This window comes from Trachurus japonicus, chromosome 16, assembly GCF_045865225.1.
Source record: "Trachurus japonicus isolate A0001 chromosome 16, Traja_1.0".
Lineage (NCBI taxonomy): Eukaryota > Metazoa > Chordata > Actinopteri > Carangiformes > Carangidae > Trachurus > Trachurus japonicus.
Genome location: NC_140922.1, coordinates 1450377 through 1468810, shown reverse-complemented (window position 1 = coordinate 1468810; position 18434 = coordinate 1450377). Strand labels below are relative to the sequence as shown.

At 42.2% G+C, this 18434-nt stretch overlaps 1 protein-coding gene across 13 annotated transcripts in view; it reads right to left on the bottom strand.

Moving 5' to 3' along the window:
* Nucleotides 1–18434, bottom strand: part of adgrb1a (adhesion G protein-coupled receptor B1a) — a 226568-nt gene that overhangs the window by 95485 nt on the left and 112649 nt on the right. For 6 of the 13 annotated variants that reach the window (XM_085803409.1, XM_085803415.1, XM_085803411.1 and 3 more), the window contains exons 3-10: nucleotides 16519–16677; nucleotides 14433–14537; nucleotides 11079–11243; nucleotides 8000–8164; nucleotides 3844–4008; nucleotides 906–1070; nucleotides 425–526; nucleotides 195–301 (exon numbers count right to left, since the gene is read on the bottom strand). In XM_085803409.1, the coding sequence (XP_085659535.1) occupies nucleotides 195–301; nucleotides 425–526; nucleotides 906–1070; nucleotides 3844–4008; nucleotides 8000–8164; nucleotides 11079–11243; nucleotides 14433–14537; nucleotides 16519–16677 (1133 nt within the window). Of the gene's footprint in view, nucleotides 1–194; nucleotides 302–424; nucleotides 527–905; nucleotides 1071–3843; nucleotides 4009–7999; nucleotides 8165–11078; nucleotides 11247–14432; nucleotides 14538–16518; nucleotides 16678–18434 lie in introns of all 13 variants that reach the window. The other 7 variants (XM_085803410.1, XM_085803405.1, XM_085803412.1 and 4 more) reach the window with 2 other exon arrangements.

The following is an 18434-nucleotide window of genomic DNA, read 5'->3' as shown; positions in this document are numbered from 1 at the left end:
CTTTCACACAAGTCAGCAGATTGTTGTTTTGGTGGTTTTAATATTGTGGTATTACATTTTGTGCCTGTAAGCCCTGATACAGGATTTTGAAAGTCAAAAGCAATTATTAAGCTATTTCAGAATAAACCAAATCTAACCTTAACCAGAAAGCTTTTGCTTCCATAACAGAAAAAAAAAGCCCCGTGGGTGCTCACCAAAGTCTGTATGCTGCGATAGTCGTTGGAAATGCATTTCATGTAGGTGGGCTGCTCCCAGTAGGCGATGCCCTCTTCGTCCAGGGTGCAGCGGCGCAGGATTAACCCTGTGAGGGGGGGGGGCATGTGGTTTAGGGTTCACATATCACCACAGTGTGACTTTAGTCTAACTCCTAACAGGCTGGAGTCTGGTGCGTGCCAGAGTGTGTGTATACTTGGTGTGAGCTCACCCATGGCATTGGGAGGACAGCGTACTGCTGCTGTGTCCCCAGCCGGAGTCACCTTCCACACAACGTTGTTTAAGTTGTTCTCTTGGCAGATTTCATGAGGCTCTGTGAAATCAAATCAAACTTTATTTATATAGCACTTTTCGCACGGGGAAGTTGTAGCACATACATACACAAAGACATACAGTGAAACATTAAAAACCCACCCCTCCCTCCCTCCCTCCCTCCACGATTCATACATGACAGTAGACAAAAGTGTGTGATGTATAAGGAGCTGCTAAAAACCAGAGATGAGGAATGTGATGAGGAAACACATAGTAGTATTAAAAAATAAAGGCAAATATAAAAACTAAAACTAAATAAATAAGTAAATAAATAAATGCAGATACAAATAAAAAACTAAATATAATGGTATAAAATGAAATTCCTTTCTAAAGAAGCACAGTTTAGTAGAATTTTTACACATATTCCCACAAACACTGACCTGGACATCTCTTTTCATTACACTGTCGGACCTCCTCTCCCTCTCCAGGACAAGGCTTCCCCTCAAAAAAGGGCCCATAACAAATCCTGTTTCTCTGCTGGCCCCCTCCTCCACAGGTTTTGGAACAGCCCGACCACAGAGACCACGGCTGCCACTTCCCATCCACTGCAGGGCACAACCAAACACATATACGTTCATGCATACAGTCTACATTGTGTTTTATATTCAGTCCATTCAATACAAATGAATACAAAAAACAGGAAAACAATAAAAAAAACACATACTATATAACATTACTACAGATCATTTTTCAAAACACAGTGCTGTTTTTTTTTTTTTTTAAAAGCCCGTCGGTTTCTATTTATTTCCCCAGAGCATTAAAATAAATTGCAGAGAGTTGGAATTTGTTTAACGCACTTCATTGATAATTCATGGCATTCTGAAATTAATGGAAAGTGGTGGCAGTCTGGAAGGCAGAAAACACATTCATTAATTTAAATCACTACGAAAACACTGGTAAGTAAAATAGGAGTAATGTAATAACGTGTCTGCAAGCTGTGATGGTCTGAGACAGGGTAGAGGAAGAAGAGAGGGGGGCGTATAACCACAGTGTTAACCTGTACAACATCACAACTGAAGACCTGGGACAAGGACAGACAGCAGCTCTGTAGGAGGGAGGCCACCAGGGCTTTGATCAGTGTGGTCTCATCTCTGTGTTAAAGTTTTAGCGACATCAGGGTTCACTGAACAATGAAGGGCACTGCTGGCCACCACACTCAGACACAGGCAGCATCCTAACAAGGTCCTAGAACAGACCGTGTCCCCCCCACACTGAACCAGTGTTGTTTTTGGCAGGCATTTTAGATTTAGTCTTAGTCTTTTGGACTAAAATACTTATTAGTTTTAGTCAATTTTAGTCATTTCTATATGTGATAGTTTTAGTCTAGTTTTAGTCGACGAAAACTCAAAAAGGTTTTAGTCTAGTTTTAGTCAGTTTTAGTAAAACAAAATAGTCTTTTAACAAATTAATGCAATAAGTAGTCTATTGGAGATTGCTGTTGGGCAGAAACCTTTTATCTCCATATTTCAACTTTTTTTTCCAACATATTTCAACTGTTTTTTTTCCGTGAATTGATGCTCTGGCCTACTTCATCATACAAGAGTGTCACACCTAAGTTGTGAAAATAGCAGATCTATAAGTTCAACACATTGCAACACATTGTGTTGAGCATGCACAGAAAGAACGCAACCAGACAACATCCAGTTTCACCGTTTACATGATATATGTTTACTTTTGATCGGTTTGGGAGAAGGAATGCTCTACCCCTGTGAAAAAGAATGAGATGATCTCAACTGATCCTATTTGGCTCCATGTAAACCCAGATGTTGACTGTCTTGATCATCTGTGGAACAAAGCTGGTTATGAACGAGCTCACTAGTAGTGTATGCAGGTTTAACACAGTCAGAGCCAGGTTACAGTGACACTCAAGATGAAACGTAAACAACATGGTATTAAAAATAATATATTTCTAATTGTTAAAGTCAGAGTGAGGACGTTTTGTAAATAAGTTTCTAGCCTAGAGTGTTTATGCTCTTTATTCTGATGATGGACAAACTGTTATGAACATCCGAGGCAGATGAAACAAAGACTGTCAGACTGTTTGTGCTGCAGAGAGGAGCGGTTGATGTCTGATGACTCACTCTGACTGAGATGTTCATACAATCATACAGATATTGAACAGTGTGTGAGTTTAGTGGGCTTTGTTTGAAAAGCAGAGTGAATACGTAGAGAGACGTCTGCTGCTCATCATTTATCACTTCACTGTCGAGACTTTTGTCCCTTTGTCTTTTTTTTGTCCTGTCCAAATCCTGACTCACGGGTTCCAGGAGTCTGATTGGACGGTAGTTTGGCTATTGACAGGTTTTGATTTCATCCGCTGAAGTTATCCTGCTCTGGGTTAACTGTTAACTATTAAAGGGATATTTCACCCAAAATTGAAATTTCACTCATTATCTACTCACGCTCATGTGGACTAAGGGCTGGGAGAAGTTTCAGAGTTATCCGTGGCTTCTCTGAGTTACAGCGGGGCTCGGCGCAGCACTGCATGTCCATATGACAGTTGCGAACGGAGCTCACTTTTCTTCGTCCAAAAAGACACACCAAAAACGCGCCGGCGTCAGTAATCGCACTGACGCCGGCGCAAATTGTGCAAGATTTGGACGGACCAGGAAGAGGAGCTTCCGCTACAAACAAGCTTGAAATATAGACTTATTTAATTTTTTTCGGAACAATTTCTCATGCTGGGGCTTCAATACAAGACGGACATTCCAGACGAGCACTATGGAGGTATTTGGATGTTTTTTGGCGTGTCTTTTTTTTATGAAGAAAAGTGGTATCTATTTGCAACCGTCATATGGACATGCAGTGCTGCGCCGAGCCCCGCTGTAACTCAGAGAAGGCACGGAGGACTCTGAAACTTCTCCCAACCCTTAGTCGACATGGGGGTGAGTAGATAATGAGTGAAATTTGAATTTTGGGTGAAATATCCCTTTAACAATTCAGCATCTGTTGCCATGGTGATTTACCCTGGAGTTAACCCTTATGGTTTAACTGCAGATCTTTGCAATATGCTATAACACTGTTCCACAGTTTTCTAGGTGTGCATTAGTGTTTTAGATGTACATCCACCTACTTTAGAAATAAGATTTTATTATATTATTCATATTTTATTTTTGTTGTTAATTCTGTATGATGTTCTGTATGTTTGGTGTTATACTAGGGCAGCAATTATGTATTTAGCTCTCTCATGTATGTGGGTGTTTTGCCCTTCTGATGAATTTTGCTTTGGATGTCTGGAATAAAATAAAACAAAATAAAAGCGAGTAAAAAAAATAAAAAAAATAAAAAAGACAAGCTGTGGATCTTCTCCTGTCATACCTGGGCACTCCCCGAGGAAGCAGTCGTTGGTCTCCAGCCACTCCCCCCTGCACTCGGAGCCTCCGTACGAGGGGCCGTTACACTCCCTGGTTCTCTGCGTGGTCCCGTTGGAGCAGGAGGCCGAGCAGGAGCTCCAGCTGGACCACTCGTTCCACACTCCGTCCACTGAGGACAAACCACGGTCAACAACAGGCAGGGACACAGCAGGGAGGAAAGATGCAGTGGATTATCAGCTATAGACTTATGTTGAACATTTCTAATAGGACAAATCACATCTTTTTGTATTGTTGTGTTGTTTTGTGAGAATATAAGGATATAATCTATATTTTCTGTGCTAATGTATAGTTATTAACCACATATATGATATGATATTATAAAGGTACAAGACATGACTGAGTTAGAACAGTTTGAGACTCTGTCCTGCACAGGGACATTCAGTGTGGACCCTTGAGGACATGACAACTGACATTATGACCAGGATCAAGCTGTAGGTGTATTTCTGATTTATAGTGGACCTACTGTACTGTACTCATCTCCAGCTTGTGTTCTTCACAAAAATCTCAATCTGTCTGTACGACCTGGACTGAAACAGGCTGTGTTAGCTCGGACCTCCTTAAAAGGCAGCTTTCCTCTGATTGGCCAGATGTCTACAGGCCTGCTCAGGGCCAGCACCAGCACATGTGAGCACTACTTTATCCTCTATGTGGTATGGAGAGTCTGGAAGCAAACTGAGACAGTAACAGAGCGTCAGAGAAAAGGGCAGCTTCTTAGAACCATCTGTACGTGTTGGAGCCTGAATACCACCCAAATAACAAGAAACATTGAATTAACAAGTATTCACTTTAAAGATTAATTAAATAGTCTGAGACTCAGCGATGTTGAATCCTTTTACTCGATGCTGCATGTGGCCTTTGGAGAACTGACACGTTCCCATACTCATTAAGAAAAACAAAAATATCAGAGAAACAGAGAGCGAGCAGGAGGGAGACAGATATGAGACGTAGCTGTTCTGTGCCGATTGGCCCTGTGGAGGAGAGGAGCTGCACACACCCATCATCTCAGTCATCGTCTGTCTCCAGTTAACTCTCCGTTTGTTTGTGCAGCTCTACCGACACACTACACACTGTATTTACTTGATGCGTTTGTATCTTTACTGCATTTTAAAGGGGAACTATGCAAGCCCAGTTGCTTTTTCGCTGATTTGGTCGCTTTTTTCTCTACAGAGCTCCCCCTATAGTTTCAGAGGTAACACTTTATAATAAGTACACAATATTAAGCATTAGTTAAGCATTAATAAATACTGAATTCTTCTTTTATAACACATGAATACCCATAATGTGTTTATGAATACAGTTAGTGCTTATCAATGATGAGTACAACATTTTTAACTACACAAGTATTCATGTGTTATAAATGATGAATTCAGTATTTAACTACTTTGAAGCTGTTTAATCAAGGTGGAAATCTTGCATCCTCTTTAAAGCTGACATATTATGGATATTTCCATAAAATGTCCCCAAATTTTGAAGGCTCTGTAACACTTTATAATAAGTACACACGATTAAGCATTAGTTAAGCTTTAAATACTGAATTCATCATTTATAACACATAAATACTCATTAGTATATAGTTTATGAACACAGTTAAAAATGTTTTACTCATCATTGATAAGCACTAACTCTATTTATAAACTACATAGACTACTGCTACTGAGTATTCATGCGTTATAAATTAAAATTCAGTATTTATTAATGCTTAACTAATGCTTAATAGTGTGTACTTATTATAAAGTGTTACCAAAGGCTCTTTAATACTGTCCCCAAAATGTGAGAGTGAAAAATTCAGTAACTTTCAGGCTCCTGAGGTTGAAATCCATGTGCTGTTCCCTTACGGCCCACACAGAGTTGGGCGTACTGTGCGCGTACTGTGAGCCGTGCGCACTGTCCACTGCATGCACTGTCCGCGGACGTTTGAGGTTTCATAGTCGAGCGCACGGTGTCACATTTAAAACAGGTCGATGGGAAGATTTCCCGCTGAGCAGTCTGTTGTGTGACACCGCGTCTGCGGAGTCCGCGCGGTCGTAAAAATTGAGCTTTGCGCGGATGGGTCCGGCGGATGTCCTCTTTGGGTCCGCATTGAGTCTGCCTCGAGTGCGCGCAGACGTCCGCGGAGTCAAGTACGGCAGAGTATGTGGGGGCCTTTAGTTGTCTAACAATGATGTCATTAGTTTTCGAATTTGCATAATATCACCCCTACCAGTGAGTACCAGTACCAGTAGAAGGGGAGAAGCAGTGGTTCATATGCATTTAAAGGGACAGGCACTGAAAGCAGCCGTTGTGAACTGTTTAGTAGGCTGTTTAGAGAGGATGAAAAGAGCTGTGATGTTTGATCATTGGGGGGTTTTGACCAAAGCATGTCACAGACATGTCTTTAAGACACCTGGGAACTATTTTAATTTGTGGAAAAGAGGCATAATAGGCTATGTCTCCTTTAAATTAAAATAGAGCTCCGAGTGTAAACCTCAGTCAACACTCCATCCAAGAGGCCAGCTGCATGAAACTGTGACTGATGATTTAAACAACCAGAAAGATGCATTGATGTTCTTTTCTCCACATGGTTCCACTTCAGACATATCACTTGAGAACTCCTACAATTAGCCATAAAAGACAAAGACTCAGCAATCAAAATCACTGCAGATGTAAAGTCCTGTTTCACTCTGAACTTCATTCACTGAGACCAGTGACATGTTAGGGAGGCTCAGACAGGCTCCAACACTGTGCTTAGTAAATACTAAAATAGTCTAAACATAGAATGATGCACAATAAATAATAAGGATATAAAACAGTGCTGAAGGAGAAGTTAAGGAAAAACACATTTTTTCTGTTTATAAAATGTTATTTATCAGATTTATGATAATGAATTAAGCTAATTCAATGTTTATTGATTTCTGTATTATTTCATATTTTTCTCTCCATTGTAACTTTGATTACTGACAAAACTGTGTACATATGGTCAAAGGAATGTGTGAAGTGACACATTCTCACCACACACTGTGTTTATAAATACCGGTGTATGTGTGGGAGATGGTGTATGCATGCTTTATGTGCATATGCATCATTTATGCATCTAGCTCCCCAAGTGTGAAACGAGTGTGAGGTTTTGGAGCGCTACAACAATGGTTGGACGCGGCCTTCATCCAGTACAAAGAGATGCTGATGTCTGGAAGCACACTGACTGCTTTGGGTGTTACTGTAGCTAGCTGTGACGGGAGATATAGGCTGGGAACCCAATGAGGTACAGTGGAGTGTACATATGGTGCGTTTATGGAACAGGATACTAGGATTAAATTTTAACAGGATTGCAAGAAAAATCTTTGAGTGGGACACTCTGACTAATGGGGCATGGGATAGGGGACATACAGTATATGACATCTTGCTGAGAGCTGGATATGAAGACCGTTATTGTAACAGAGAAAGTGGAGATTAACGTATTAAAAGAAATTATTTTCCAACAAAGTAAAGATAGATGGGCATTCGATATTTGGGGTAATCCAAATAAAACAGGTATTTGGCCCAGAAAATTATGTTTTGTATAATTTGTCTAAAAAGAAAAGATCCCTGTGTGCTCAATTGAGAGCTGGTATTCTTGGTCCTCATATTGAGACAGGCAGATATGTTGGCACAGCAGAAGACGATAGAATTTGTAATTTATGTGACATCCAAGAGGTGGAAAATGAAATTCATTTTGTGTTCTACTGTCCTTTCTATGACTCTATAAGACAAAAGCTGTTTAGTAAGGTATCCAAATAACGAATTTGTGTGGTTAGACGATGCTGAGAAGCTAAAGCATCTTTTTCACTTGAATATATTTGCATTTTCTTTATTTCTTGAAAAGGCATGGGCAATGAGACGAAGAGCGATATATAGTTGAGTACTGAAAGTAATCTGAAATTGTTTATTTATGTGTCACACCTGTGTGGCAGGTAATACCAACAGGAAGGACTGTCTATCGTCTTTTTTTCTTGTATTTGTCATTAAATGTGTCTTGTAATCCCATATGGGATGGGCCACAGTGATGGCATGACACGAAAATAAAAATTCATTCATTCATTCATTAATTTATTTACTGTACATAATGCACATAGTGTGTTTCTCACCTGGACACACTGCTATGTTGCAGAACTTGGTCTGTTTCTCCGGGCCGTCGCAGGGATCTCCCCCGAACTGAGGGGGCGTGCAGGTCCGCGTTCTGGACCTGTAACCTCGACCGCAGGTGGACGAGCACAAACTCCATGGCGACCACTCGTCCCACGTACCGTGCACTGCAATCAAAGCAGCTGGTGTGTGATTTATACACAGACAAACACACACACAGACACACACACACACACAGCGGGGGCAACACAACCACTCAAGTTGCTTTTACTGACATCTTCTTGGCCTTGGTTCTTTATTCACGTTATTGTTTTCTAAGTTGAGGAGTCTCCCTTCCTGTCTGGGTGTAGGAGAGCCTGACGACACACCATCAAGTCTGTCATTACAGTGGGGGTCATTCTAACTGCAGGCAGAGTCTTCCCTGGGGGAGGAGGGGGGTTGGGGGTTCAGATCGGGGCACAGGTTTTTGGAAAGTGCCTGAGGAGAGTGGAGTCAGGTGGGTGTAGTCTGGGTGAGGCAGGGGTCCAGGAGAGGGCTGAGCTATAGCGCATGGTGGTGGCTCCAGAGCGATAGATATAAGATATAAGAGTGGCGACAGCTTCTGATGTCGCCGCCAGCGCGGTCACGTGGTTCATGTAGCTCCCAATAGTCCAGATTTCCGAAATGAAAATCGGGGACATTTTCAGCGCGGTGGTCAAAATTCAAATGTTATCATTATGAAATGAATAACAGGGGCAATTACATGTTAATGTATTTGACAAAGCAAATGAGTAGCCAATAAGAAGTTACCCATAACCCTTCCAACCTCTCAGTCACTTCTGGCTACCAGTTCAACAGCATCAGCAAAACCAACAAAAACAACAACAACAAAACAGAAGCCAGTGCTGAAAGAGGCTTCTGCACCAAACAAACACTATCACACTCCTGGATGGATTCTTAGCTCAGTGTTTTTCAACCTTTTTTGAGCCATGGCACATGTTCATTAAAAAAATCCCGTGGCACACCAACCAAAAATGTTACAAAATGACAGTGCAGCCTAATACAGTAAATATAGCCTAATACAAATATTGTCTCTTACAGTGTAGTTAGTTTATTCTGACTCAGTAATGGTCATTGCTAAGGCCAGGTCATTGTGCAGGCCTCTGCCACTACCCACTGACATAAAAGAGTCCTATTTTATTAGCCAACTCTGCCAGACAGTCACTATTGCAGACACAGATGCTCAACAAAGCCAAATTATTTTTAGGAGCTAAATAATATTTGTTTGGACACAAACTGTTAACTGATAACAATAACTTGTATTCTGATTTTACTCTGATTCTTCTTCTTATTAGGCTATTATGTTTTTTTTTGTTTTTTTAAAATTTTATGTCAATCAACTCATGGGAGCTTGTCAACACGTGCACACTTCCACTCGTGCCTTCAGCCATATTTCACAGCAAAGTGTTACATGAGAGGATTTACACTTATGCTGTGCACTCCCTGTGATAGAAAGTCAGAACAAACTCTGAGTGCAACCTGCAACGCGTACGGTGCCCCTAAAATAAAAAGGAGGGGCTCTCCAGTCGGCTCCCCCGTCATTCACCTGCAGCTGCACAGACGAGCAGAGGAGCAGAGGAGCGCTCTGCTGTCTGATGCCGCAGCACAGCGGTTACAGCGCGTGTGTTTTATTAAAAAAAAAAAAAAAAGCAAACAAAAAGAGACCGCAGCCGGTCGGTACAAGCCATTTATCGCGCACGTAACGTCAGCACGCTAGTTATACTGGTTTAACCCTATGGTTTAACCATAATAACTGGAGTTTCTATCCATACGCAACTTTGTTTCTCCCCCATTCAAATCGGGGACATTTTCGGGGACAGCTTTAACCGGGGACAGGTCGGCCAAATCGGGGACTGTCCCCGAAAATCCGGGACGTCTGGTCACCCTACCAATAGTTCCAAACGAGGCTGCTGCTGTCATGTTCTTCTATGGGACAGACAGCACTGAGCTTGCTTTTGGACGGTAAATATTTCAAAAAATAAACCGTACAAAGGTATATTTACAACTGTTACTGAATTATTGTATGTACATCAATGTCAGTTTTCAAACAAAGGCAAAATCTTCTTGCTTCAAGGTTTTATTTGTCACTCCAAATTGAAGATTAGCCTGCCCTACAGTAAAAATGGCATAAGAAGAGGAGTAAAGCAATATATTAAGCGGGAATATATATATATTTAAGTAGCACAGATGTTCAATCAAACTCACACAGTTTGAAACAACGTTCAAAACACACACAGCCAGTATCACAACTAAACATAAAGTCCGCTAGCTTAATGCTAGCATATAATGTAAAACATCATAGACGGGCTAACAGAAATTAGCATCGCGCGGCAACCGACAGCCATAGCAGTGAAGCTGCCAAAACCTGTTTTAATTCTGGCTTTAGCGCTGTTAACACGTCACCGTTTTAATATTTTTTCATGCCAGAAAGTCAAAGTTTAATCCAGAGTCTGTGGTCAGTTCATAACGTTTGTTAGGAAATTTGCACCGATGTTTGTTTGGGAAAAGTGAGTCTGCGTGAGCCCCGACCGGGGACCAGGGTGTCACAGCAGCAGCAGCCGCTCTACTGAGCTGATCTGCCGGCGGGCCGACCGTCGTCCTCCCGGGGGAGAAAACGAGCCAAGTAACGTATCCGCATGCTTTTAGAGGTTTACTGCTGGCTGGTTAAATTATTTTTAGGAGATTAATGTTGGTCTCATTGATGAAATTTAACAACTGTGGCAGTCGCCATTAGTTTGATTGAATGAAAAGTGAGCAGGACTGCCTCTGGGCTACGGACTGAAATCACCACATTTACGTAAAAAAATAAATGATTTTCAATGAACCGATCAGTCAGCTCAGGAGTTTCTTGCTGTGCAGTCATAGAAACAGACGTGGTCCAGCGCCACGGGAAGAATGTTTGGAACTATTGAGGGCTCCATAACCCGGAAGTCGGTCCGCCATTTTTTACAACGGAGTCCTATGGGAGTGTCGCCACTCTGTTATATCTATCGCTCTGGGTGGCTCTACAGGTGGGGGGGTGGTTGGGGGGTGGGGGCTTACCTGGACAAACGGCAGAGTTGTTGCAAGGTCTCTGCTCTCGCAGTGCCCCACTACATTGGGTGCTGTAGGAGGAGGACACGCAGAAGCGAGTGCGACTCTGCCAGCCCTCCCCACACGTGGCAGAACACACGCTCCATGCTGACCACTCCTCACCTGAAGCTGAGTCTACTGAGGAGGAAGGGGTGGGGGAAAAGGATAGGTGAACAGGGAGGGGGGGTAGAAAGAGGAAGGAAGGAAAAGGAAAGGAGAGGGCCATAACTAATTACCATGCAGGATGCAGCCTCTGTGGCCAAAAGAGGAAGGGTTGTGGTGTGATAACGGGTAGATTTCAGCTGTGCCACATTTTAGGGGCTGCCTCCTTTAAAGGCCTGATGTTTCCTGTCAGGTGAGATGATGCTGTCCCATCCCAGAGGCTGGTTGATTAATGAATTAACAAAGCCTTATTTTAAAGACATAACACATGGTCCTTGATGTTATTTAAAGGGATATTTCAACATTTTGGCAAATTCACCTACTGCCATAATCCCTATCGTTTTAGGAGTAGGTTCATTACCTTTGTCGGTGCAAGCTGTTTTTAGATTGGCGGGGCAGAGGCGCGAGCTGCATGGTATTTCCAAGTTTCCCCCATTAAACTAAATACACAATCCAACAACTCCAAAACGCTCTGGTGGACAAGTTGTGACCTGCACATTCACCACGCGATGAGATAATAATGGAACGTTACGAGACGGAGTTGTTTTCCAGGCAAATGCGTAACCGGAACTACATTCTGGGCGGAGTGATTTCAAAAGCGCAAGTAGTTCTGAGTATATACTTCATGTGACGTAATGTTACATAATTATACGTTATTATTTCATAGCGTGGTGAATGTGCAGGTCACAATTTGTCCATGAAAGCGTTTTGGAGTTGTGTGTTTAGTTTGATGAGGGAAACGTGGAAATACCGTGCAGCTCACGTCTCTGCCCCGCCGATCTCAAAACAGCTTGCACCGACAATTAAAGGTAATGAAACTACTCCTAAAACTATAGGGATTATGGCAATAGGCGAATTTGCCAAAATGTTGAAATATCCCTTTAAGGATTTCAGACCATAGCAACTTTTCTAAACCCTCAAGGCCCAGCCCTCTAATGTTCTGTCCAATGTCACACACTGTGTCCTTCAAAGGCGGCTGCCCCCGAAATGGACCCCAGCTTTTGTTCTCCATCTGTGGGGCTCCGATGCCATATCCTCTACATTTACTTCCAGGGGAAGTGAATGCCACTGGCTTAGGATATGTCAGTCATGACTGCCAAGTAATTTGACCAATAAGGAAACAAAGGCAGTCAGAAGAAGAAAAAAAGGAAGAAAACTAAAGAGGAGGTGAGGAATTGATCAGCAAATCAATGTGTTACTTCACCCAGAGTCTGTCTTTGTCGTATCAAACCGTCATCCCCTACTCTCTCCGCTCTGGACTGACACAAATTCAAGCTGATCACAGCCTCATATCTCTGAAGCTGACCGCACATCTTTCTCAACTTCTCACATTACGATGTCGGAGTTCAACACTTTGGACAGTGCACTTTATTCCAAGAGTGAGATGAGCAGATCAATACTACTCTTCTGTTTGTCTGTTTAGTACTAAAATGGAGCCAGGAGGTGATTAGACTGGCTTAGCACAACAGGATGAAACTGGTTTAAAAGCACACCTGTCAACATGCATCTATTTTCTTTTCATTTAGACATAGAAAAGAGTAAATACCATAATTTGTAAGTTGTGGGGGAATTGCGTGTTCTAACCAAGCATCAATCTCTCAAGTGAAGTACCAAGAACTGCAGTTCCTCCAATGGCCACTAGAGTCTGGCCATAGACAAACATAGAAGAACATAAAACTGTTTTGGTCTACAGCTAATTCCTCCTTCATGTCACCTGTTTAAGGTTTTTGGGTGGGTCAACATTAGCCTGGTCCTAACCAGTCTCCTGCACTTCTTTTGTGCAAAGAGACCGGCCACTCTCCATTGACCAACGTTCACTTCCTGGTGGGTGGATACTCTGTTGAAGTTTAAAACTATTGGATCTGCCTTTACCCAATCGCTGACGTTTGGTCCTTACGTATATCATACACCGGAACAAAGTTGCCATTACTGAACTACAACTTCAAACTCAGAGGAGAACCTCAACATCATTGTTCTCAGCCACTCCCACTGTTCTCTGATTGGCTGGTAGATTCTCTGCAGGAGAAAAGCTGAGAAAGCATTTCAATCCCATGTGGAGTCCTAAAGGGAAATTAAAATTGAAGTACGTAGGTGGGCGAAGCCAGGCTAGGTCAACAGAGTCTCAGCTCCACACATGCCCCACCTCTTTGTCTACATGTTCATCCTTAAAGGGGAAGTATGATGGAAATATCACTTTTTGAAGGCTCTTTAACATATATTTAGGTGTTTGTCTTGCCTTCCGGTCCCCAAAATGTGAGAATTGACAAACAAGATCTGTAATTTCTGCGCTCCCTATGTTGAAATCCATGTGGTTTTACGAGCTGTTCCCTCAGTTGTCTGAGTAATAGTTTTCATATTTGCATAATACCACCTGTACCTGGTACCAGTAGAAGGGGCGGGGCAAGCAGTGGTTCATTTGCATTTAAAGTGACAGGCACTGAAACCAGACGTTCTGAACAGGGCTGTTTAGAGAGGATGAAAAGAGCCGTGATGTTTGATCTTTGGGGGATTTTGACCAAAGCATGTCACAGACATGTCTTTAAGACTCCTGGGAACTATTTTAATTTGTGGAAAAGGGGCAGAATATGTCTCCTTTAAACTATATTTGGCAACAAAGAGCAGAAATCTTTGGATAACTGTTTCAGATACAACATGTTGATGAATAAGCCAGGCTAGTGGTTTCTCCCTGCTTAAGCTACTGTAGGCTCCATCCTAACATGACAGACACAGACTGCTATCTCACTCTTGGTAAAATAAAGCAGTGGATAAACACTGTCCCAGATTGTTGAACTTGCTCCTACGATCCTGTAGAGGGCTGAGAGTTTGCTCCGACTGAATCTGGGTGGAGTATACAGAGTTTAACAGAGAGGGAGGACTCCATTTGATTTAGTGTTCGACCAACAGGGCACAGTGTCCTGTTATTATGACCTCACATAAAAATACAGTTTCACTATGTTCAGTCAGGGTCCATGTTGGAATCAGTCCACTGTGGACGAGGCACTACTTTGGGAGATTTTGATAGATGTGTGTATGTGTGTGTATTTTTTTGCGTCTCTCCAGTTTGCGGTCATGGTTTATACCGTGCGTGTTGTGCAGTGTGGTGGTCACCCAAGCTGCTACTGTGACTGATGCATGGGATCCCTCTGCGTCCTGTTGTCTTACCTGTCTGAGGGCTCTGCTGTCCGCCGCGGGGCTTGTCTACGTCATCACGCTTGCGGTTGTCCACCGAACGAAGCGATTGGCTGCGAGAGAGATGGCGACCTTTGCCTAAAGGGGGGTGGGGAGTGGGGGGTGGGGGGAGGGGTGAGGCAAGGTCGGAGGAGGAGGAGGGAGGGGGGAGTTGGAGGGAGTGGGGTGGGGGTGGGGTTCGGGGGGTTAGCAACCAGAGCTCCTTCATTAATCGCTTATATCTTGGGACACAACCGTGACGTGATTGGTCACCCAAAACAGCATCAGCCAAACTTGGGACTTCTGTTGGTGCTGACAAGTGTTGATGTGCCTTGAATGTGTGAAAGTTGTTATTTGCTGTTTTTAAAGGGATAGTTCAGTTCTTTTTTGAAGTGGGGTTGTATGAGCTACAAATGCCCATTAAAGGAGAATTCCGGTCATTTTTGACCCCTAAATCGTTGTCCTGATGGTCACCCAGTGTTGATGGGAGCAAAAAACGTGACTAAAATTGCTGCAGGCAAACCGGAGTTACACCATGGCTCCCCGGCGCTAGAGATAATGACAGCGCTAACCTATGGGGGCAATTCTTTCAACCACAACAAACACTCAAAAAACAGTCATATATCAAATAAATGGTCCGGGATATTGTGGACATTACCACTGCATCGACTGTTTTTTTGTAAAGAAATCATCTTAGGCGCTCTGCGATTGGATAGTAATGTCTTTTCAGGATGTTTCAGAGTTCGGCTATCTGAGGTGAGTGACTACATGCAAAAACACAACGTTTATACTGTTTATACTGTACACTATATGAGTTCAGTGGTGTCTCTAAGGATTCCAGTCATGTACCATAGATATTTGATTGTTTTCTGAGTGTTTGTTGTGGTTGAAAGAATTGCCCCCATGTCGCTAGCGCTAGCGCCGTCTAGCCATGGTGTAACTCCGGTTTGCCTGCATCAATTTTAGTCGCGTTTTTTGCTCCCCCCAACTCTGGGTGACCATCGGGACAACGATTTAGGGGTCAAAAAAGACCGGAATTCTCCTTTAAGTATACTAGATGCAGTAGAAAGGTCCCCACACAGAGAAACACCGGTGCATCGCACTGCACCGAGACACAGGCAGTACACTGTTGTCAATGAGGGACCATCAATCAGCGTATTTCCCGCCGCCTACGAGAAGTCCTGTAAAAAATTTACAACGCATCAGCTGGTCAGAAAAAAGTTCTGGAACTACCCAACTCACTCAGTACTCTTCGGCTGTGCAACGTGCTGTATCACTCCGCCTCAGCGTTGTATGGAAGATACCAGGTGATGCATTGTAAATTTTTACTTTAGATGGTACTCTTGAACTGGTGTATTATTTGGAGACGGGACTTTTCGTAGGCAGCGGAAATACACCGATTAAATGTTCCTCATTGACAACAGTCAATGGTGTTTCTCAGTGTTTCTCAGAGACCTTTCTACCGTATCTAGTGTACTTAATGGGCATTTGTAGCTCATACAACCCCATTTAAAAATAAAAAAAACGGAACTATCCCTTTAAGATGGCGTATTAAGGATCGTGTTTGTTTGAGAGTAAAATGCCTCAGATGTGAAGTGACTGAAAAAAACACAAAACAAAACAAAAAAAACATTTTGTTTACAATCTGCTGCTGGAGCTGTTGGTCTGAGCGACACATAGAGATGTTGAAAAGCTAAAGTTTCTTGGTAAAAAATCTTCCACATAAAAATGTTCATGTTGATATTCTGTGTCCCTTTTGCCATTTGTGGGTCTAATGGTTATTTCACATACTGTGCATGCATGGTCTCCTGACCATGTCTGTATTATATTTCATCGATCAAAGTCCCCTTTCCAACATGCACACCTTAAGTCAAAATACTGACTTATAGAGGATGGTTACACAAGCAGATGAACCACATGTAAAACAGGAAAGATGAAAAAAAAGAAGCTGTAAACACACACTTTGCGTACACCATATGCTCATAGTCAATCACAAAGCATTAGAGGGCCGCTCATTGATAGAAACACGAATGAATGCACACACACATACACACACACACTGGCAGAGGAAGCGGCTCACCGGTGCAGGGCTGAGAGTTGCAGGGCCGGCCCTCCTCCAGCACGCCTTCACACAGGTACGACTCCTCCGGGGGCGACTGGCATGTTCTGGTCCGGGTTTGAATCCCACCTCCGCATTCGCTGCTGCACTGCGCCCACTGACCCCACACGCTCCAGCCACCTGCAGACACACAAAAAAACTAATAATTAAAAATGCTGCATGATGGTAAAATCTTAAATTATTAAATTAATATTTCAAGCAACCAAAACAGCCATACTATGGGGCACTGAAAACAAATCAAACAAAGTAATGGCATGGAAAAAGATGAAAATTGGTGTTGAAAGCAATGTTCTCGTGAAGATTTAGCGAAAATAAAGAAACACAAACTTATCTGAAGTGATCTTGACAACTTGCTTTCTAGTACACAGACCTCTGCTCAGGCTCAGGTTAACTTCAGAAGATCAGATCAAAACCAGACTCCAGACAACAGACAGACTACTGATCAGTTAACCTGGGTGACAAATCTGCCAGTGATTTCACTTCACTTTGCAGATCCGTCTGGAGAAGAGGCCTTTGAGGCCTGTAGCACCGCATGATGTAATAATGTAATAGATTTTCACCTCATGATCTCATTTTCTAATAATCTGCCACATTTTGTGATACAATTTTTGAACCCAACGTGTCATAAACTTTGCCGCATTTTGTAATAGTTTGTTGCACCAAGTTGTTACATTTTCTTCATAAAAAAAAAAAAAGTGAAAACACCCTTATTTTGTAATAATTCGGTGCAATATGTACAGTAACAACTGCAGCAAAGTTTATTACACACTGCGTTCATAAGAATTGTATTACAAAATGCAGCGTTATTACATCATGAGGTGAAAATGCATTACAATATTACATAATGTGGCGCTACAAGGCTGACTTCTAATTCCCCCCAAACACAGCGATCAAAAACCAATCAAAAACAGGTTTTTTACATAGGCGGGCTTTATGTGACAACGACAGAGAAGCGCCGTTGAGCAGCCTTTGTTTACATGAGACACCAACTATCTTATGTTTTCTTTACAAAACCAGCCAGCCTTAGGCACCATCGCTGCTGCAGAACTACAACAACCACAATTATTGACATGTTTTCTGTCACTCTGCATATATGTCATCTGGATCTCTGCTCTGATTGGTTTGAGGTCTATCCAATTACGTGCAGAGACTTCTTGACCTATGTCTTGCCTCTTAGAGGTCAGAGATATACACCCTCACCACACCCATACTCTCTCTCAAATGAGACTGACCAATCAGATCCCTGAAGAAACGCAATCATCATTACTACAGGATCTTGTCAGGGACAAAATACTTTACATTCAATGACATGATAAACAATAACAATTAGTACATGTACTGTATGTAAATCAGTGAAACAGTTTTGCTGCAGATATCACACTTCATCAAACTAAATAAACACATTGTTTCTATAATAGCTTCATTTTAATTGAACACAGTGGTGATACTTTTACTCTTCTTCATCGCAGCAGCTCAGAATGATATGAGACTAAAATAACTGGAAATAAGAGCTGAACGTCTGATGTCTTTGATTAGAACAATGATCCACACACTGATGAATATTTCCCATGATTATAAATCAGATTTATATATTTTCAGTCATTTTAGTCAGAGTGACTCATCAGATGTGAGCTACAGTTCCTCTCTCTCTCTCTCTCTCTCTCTCCTCCTCCTCTCTGCAGCAGAAACAGTCTGACATTAAAACTTTTATGTAAAGAGCTCAGAAACTTTATATTAATTTATGCACTTATACAGAATAGTTAAAGATAAATGTATTAACAATTCTTTTTACTGTTATGTGATCATATTGTTTACATTTTACCTTGTAGGGAGCAGCTGTAACTGAAATTACCAACAGGAATCATTGTTACTTCTCA